We start from the raw sequence: 4,347 nt of genomic DNA, 5'->3' as shown, positions 1-4,347 counted from the left end.
ATGAATTTGAAGGCTTAATAAAGCAAACTAAAGAACTGAATCGAAAAGTCAATTTATTTGATTGAATATGACAAGCAAAAGGTTTCTAGTGACATGACATCTAATTGGTTTTAATTGATGAAAGAAACATTTTTTATCCAAATCGAAGCGGACAAGACTTAGATTGAGACCATTGCAAACTTTCTCATTTCATTGATTTATTTTTACTAAATGAAAAGTATCTTTTTTCAATAATTTTTTTTAAATGATCAATGATCATGTCCGATTCGATTACATATTTTTCGATTATTAAAATCATTATTTGGTCATTCTTGAAATGTTGTGAATCAAATTGATTTTTGCTCAACATCGAAAACTTTTCTTTTCATTATAAATAAATAATAAACAATTGCAAGAAAAAGCGAACGTTAATTTTCTCTTTAATTTCATTCTACTTTCGGAATTTTTACATTTATCATAAAATACCAAATAATTTATTGAAAAAATGTATTTAACTTGAATTTAAAATCGAGTCAAAATGCTGTCTTCATGGCTTCTCATTTAAATCACCAACTCTTTGATCACTGTTCATTATGTCACTTGCTGTATTTCCAAGATTATTTATATAAGTTGCATAATTGGACATATTACCGACGTCATCTGCAGCTTTAGTTGCATCATTTCCACTGAATCCAATTCCTTTTCTAATTCTATCAAGAATTTGGCCAGCACTTTGAAAGAAATCTGTAGCTGTATTTCCGAAATTGGTCGCGGCTTGACCAGCGCCTTTTGTCAGGTCACCAACATTCTGACTGATACCTTTAAAGACAGTATTTGCTGCGCCACCCGCTGAGTTAAAAGCTTGTCCGGCCATATTAGTTAAATTACCAGCTACTTGACCTGCATTTTGAAAACCGCCTGAAACTATGTTACCAAAACCGTTGACTACTTGTCCGGGGACTTTATTCAAATTTTGTCCAACATCTTGGGCAACAGCATTTGCGGCAGAGCCGGCCAGACTCTGTAAAAAGCCTATTACCGGATTTTCTGGAATAATTTGAGCTTGGATTATACCAAGCACAGCGACGAACACGATTAAAGTTTTCATTCTTTCTTACAATGTTCTGAACTCAATTTCCAATCACACTGATGCGGTTATTCGACTCAAAACTGATATTTATACTGTTTTAAATGTAAATGAATTCGATGAATTACGCTCAAAACTATGACATTCTTGATCATTTGTTGATGAAAAAACATCGACATATTAACGAATTCATCTCGGCAAGGATTTTCGTAGGTCAACCATGATAAACAATTTCTTATTCATAAAATTCATACAGGTAATTAGACTCAATTTCACAATGTTTTTTGTCAACTTTTGTGAATGTCTTGTGATTCAATGAAAAGTAGATTTGAGGAAAAAATGAGAAGTATAAAACACGGTTTGATTTATTATCTACTAATTAGTGAGTAATTAATTCATTTCAATATTGTATTTACTCAATTGGTTCAAATTGAACACATATTGTGCTTTGTAAAATGTTTCTAGTACAAACGTCATACATTCAATTGCCTTTTGTTAAAGCACATTGTTTGAGAAGACAATATAAGCATGATGTTATTAATTACACAGCTCAATTGTAAAAATGTGGTAAATTAATGACAAAAGATGCACGAAATGAAAAGAAGAAGGAATTTAATCGCTGATTTTGTTATGTTATAAAGTGATTTATTTTATAATTACTACATGCCTATTACGTATATTGATTAAAAAATATGGTTCATGCCATAACTCATATTTAGAGATTTTTTTTTATTTCTAAATTGAATCATAAAACAAATCTTCAATATAGAAAATTTGAAGGTTGAAACGTATCTTGAACATTTCTATTGTGTATAAAAATCATTGAGTTTCAAGTATTACTACAGTCTAAAAGGAATATTGATCATTTGAATTTCCCAAGCGGCAAAAGTCACCATAATGGATATTAAAAGTCTTACTTGTTGCTTCAGTTGCTTATTTTCCATTCTAATCATTGCCATAATGTGTAATCCAACCGCATCAAGTAATTCGGAAACAAAGGTATAAGTAATATAACTAAATAGATTTATTTTGAAATTTCTTCACTATCCATTTTATTACTGATAATGCATTGAAATATATTCAGAAAAAGTACATCATTTTTGATACGGACATGGGTTCAGACGATGCTTGGGCCCTGCAAATGATTTTGAAAGCGGAAAAAGAACAACAAAATGTAAAAGTATTGGCAATCACAGCGGTTTCTGGAAATACATCACCAGAAAACGTGGCCAAAAACTCTTATCGCATTCTGGACGGTGTCGGTCGTACTGATGTAAATATATATATTTACTTTTAGCTACCTTCCACGGAAGGCATGAAATATTACGCTATCTGTCACAATACTTGGTTTAATGACAATTATTTCTATCTAGATTCCGATTTATAAAGGTGCCATCGAAGCATTTATTCCTTCCGATTTACAGTCTGCTCAATTTTATGGTGTGAATGGATTTAGCGATGTTGAATTTTGGAAACCTTCTTATCCACACGATGTCAATGAAATTTTCCAACAGAAAAGTGCAGTTGAAATCATTCGTGAATTGGTTATGACAGTAGGTACCTCATTATTTTCTCCAAAAGATGGTTTTTTTAATTACATTTCTTGTAGAATCCACACGAAATATCAATAATTAGCATTGGACCACTGACCAATGTTGCATTGGCCATAAAAGCATATCCAGAAATCAAAGAAAATATCAAAGAGATTTATATTATGGGCGGAAATTATCAAGGTTCCTTTAAGCTTCATTTGAAATATTGATTAATTGAGAGAACGCATTTCCACGTCGAATGATTGAATCAATCGAAAAATAATGTGTTTCGATCTCTAGCTCCTTTAAATTTAGGTGTACACAAACTTTAATAATCGTAAATGTACTTTTAGGAAAAGGAAATGCATTGAGAGGTTCCGAATACAATTTTTTCAAAGATCCAGAAGCAGCATACATTCTTCTAAACTCTCTTAATTGTCCAATAACAATTTTGCCTATTGAATCTCCTGAAAGCGTTAATATTACATTGGTATGAAAATATAATACTTTGATTTTCACCGGTACGTGTAATGCCAATAAATATTTAATTCTGTAGGAATGGCGATTCAATGTATTGGGAAAAGTCGACAATGAGAATGTGCAACTCTTGAATAAAGTGGAGCAAATTGCATTCCGCAACAGTGAGCGTTTTGAACCATTTGATGCTTTATTAGTTGCATCGTTTTTATTCCCGGAATGTATTCGCCAACAAAATCGGTATAATGCGACGATTGAATTGCAAGGAATTCACACTCGTGGTCAAATGGTTTTTGATCGTAGTAGCAGTGACTACAATGTGAACGTTGTCGAAATGGTACATGAAGACAAATTCAAGGAAATTCTGCTATGGGCAGCTAAACCATAGATGGAACCAAAATAAATATTGTTTATAATATAAATATGATTGATTAAATAAAATTGAGAAAGATCAAAGAAATCATATCGGAACAATTATGAATGCTTATTTACTTTTTTTCTGAGACAAGATTTACACTAGATAGAATGGATTTCGAACCAAATTGAAAAAATCATCAAAAAATCAAAGTATCCTGCTTTGATTGTCAATTTCGAAATCTGTGATTTGCCTCCTAATTACCCAAATGTAAGTAGACCGCAGATAAAGAAGAGTACGTCAGTCATAAAAAGGAAAATGAGTTAAAAGAGAGACACAGAAAAGTTTTTCCATTACAGGTACATTGTTTGTAAGTTACAAATTGTAACCGATAATTGAATAGGTTGACCTTTGGTCTGGAAAGATTAAAATATGGCATTTCTGACAATGGAATAGTTGGTGCCATATAAACGATGTCTTAAAGACTGAATAAGTTTCATGTCTTGAAAAATGTATAAACAGAGATAAATAAAGAGTCTTACGGGAGTAAGACGAACTTTTCCGCACGGTGGTAGTTGCGTATTTTATTAAGAAAGTTCAAAATAATATTTGTTCGATTTTTCAAGCCTTTCAAGTGGCGTAAAGTTCGAGACCAAAAAATATGTTTCAACTTTGGCAACGAAATATTCATTAATTTAATAGCAGAAGTACCCGAGAAAAGATTTTTCACACTTTCATGATGAACCCATTTGTACGACATTTGAAAGTATTCTATTTTCTAACAAAACACTATAAAAAATATGTCTGACGTTAATTTTGCCATAAAAATTATTTTTGAAACACTTTTCATAACTAAAGTCACAAAAAATTTGAATTTTTGTATGGGAGCCATGTCTGTATGCTACCTTAATGGCATG

General features: G+C 31.6%; 1 protein-coding gene across 1 annotated transcript; it reads left to right on the top strand.

Moving 5' to 3' along the window:
• Nucleotides 1-1,893: 1,893 nt before the first annotated feature.
• Nucleotides 1,894-3,549, top strand: LOC116351093 (uncharacterized protein C1683.06c-like). Its single transcript, XM_031783148.1, has 6 exons — nucleotides 1,894-2,065; nucleotides 2,151-2,339; nucleotides 2,440-2,619; nucleotides 2,676-2,799; nucleotides 2,952-3,088; nucleotides 3,155-3,549. Exons 1-6 carry the CDS (start codon nucleotides 1,964-1,966, stop codon nucleotides 3,461-3,463), a joined length of 1,041 nt encoding a protein of 346 aa, XP_031639008.1. The 5' UTR covers nucleotides 1,894-1,963; the 3' UTR covers nucleotides 3,464-3,549.
• Nucleotides 3,550-4,347: the final 798 nt, after the last annotated feature.

This window comes from Contarinia nasturtii, unplaced genomic scaffold (genome assembly GCF_009176525.2).
Source record: "Contarinia nasturtii isolate CC-2019 unplaced genomic scaffold, AAFC_CNas_1.1 Cnas_scaffold_4672, whole genome shotgun sequence".
In the NCBI taxonomy this organism is placed as follows: domain Eukaryota; kingdom Metazoa; phylum Arthropoda; class Insecta; order Diptera; family Cecidomyiidae; genus Contarinia; species Contarinia nasturtii.
Note: the sequence above shows the minus strand (reverse complement) of the source record. Positions and strands in the feature narration are given on the sequence as shown.

Excerpts from the sequence above, each read along its gene's own strand:
- LOC116351093 (XM_031783148.1), top strand. The coding sequence starts at position 1,964 with ATGGATATTAAAAGTCTTACTTGTTGCTTCAGTTGCTTATTTTCCATT. Across the intron at positions 2,066-2,150 it reads CAAGTAATTCGGAAACAAAG|AAAAAGTACATCATTTTTGA; the intron begins GTATAAGTAATA and ends AAATATATTCAG. Across the intron at positions 2,340-2,439 it reads ACGGTGTCGGTCGTACTGAT|ATTCCGATTTATAAAGGTGC; the intron begins GTAAATATATAT and ends ATTTCTATCTAG.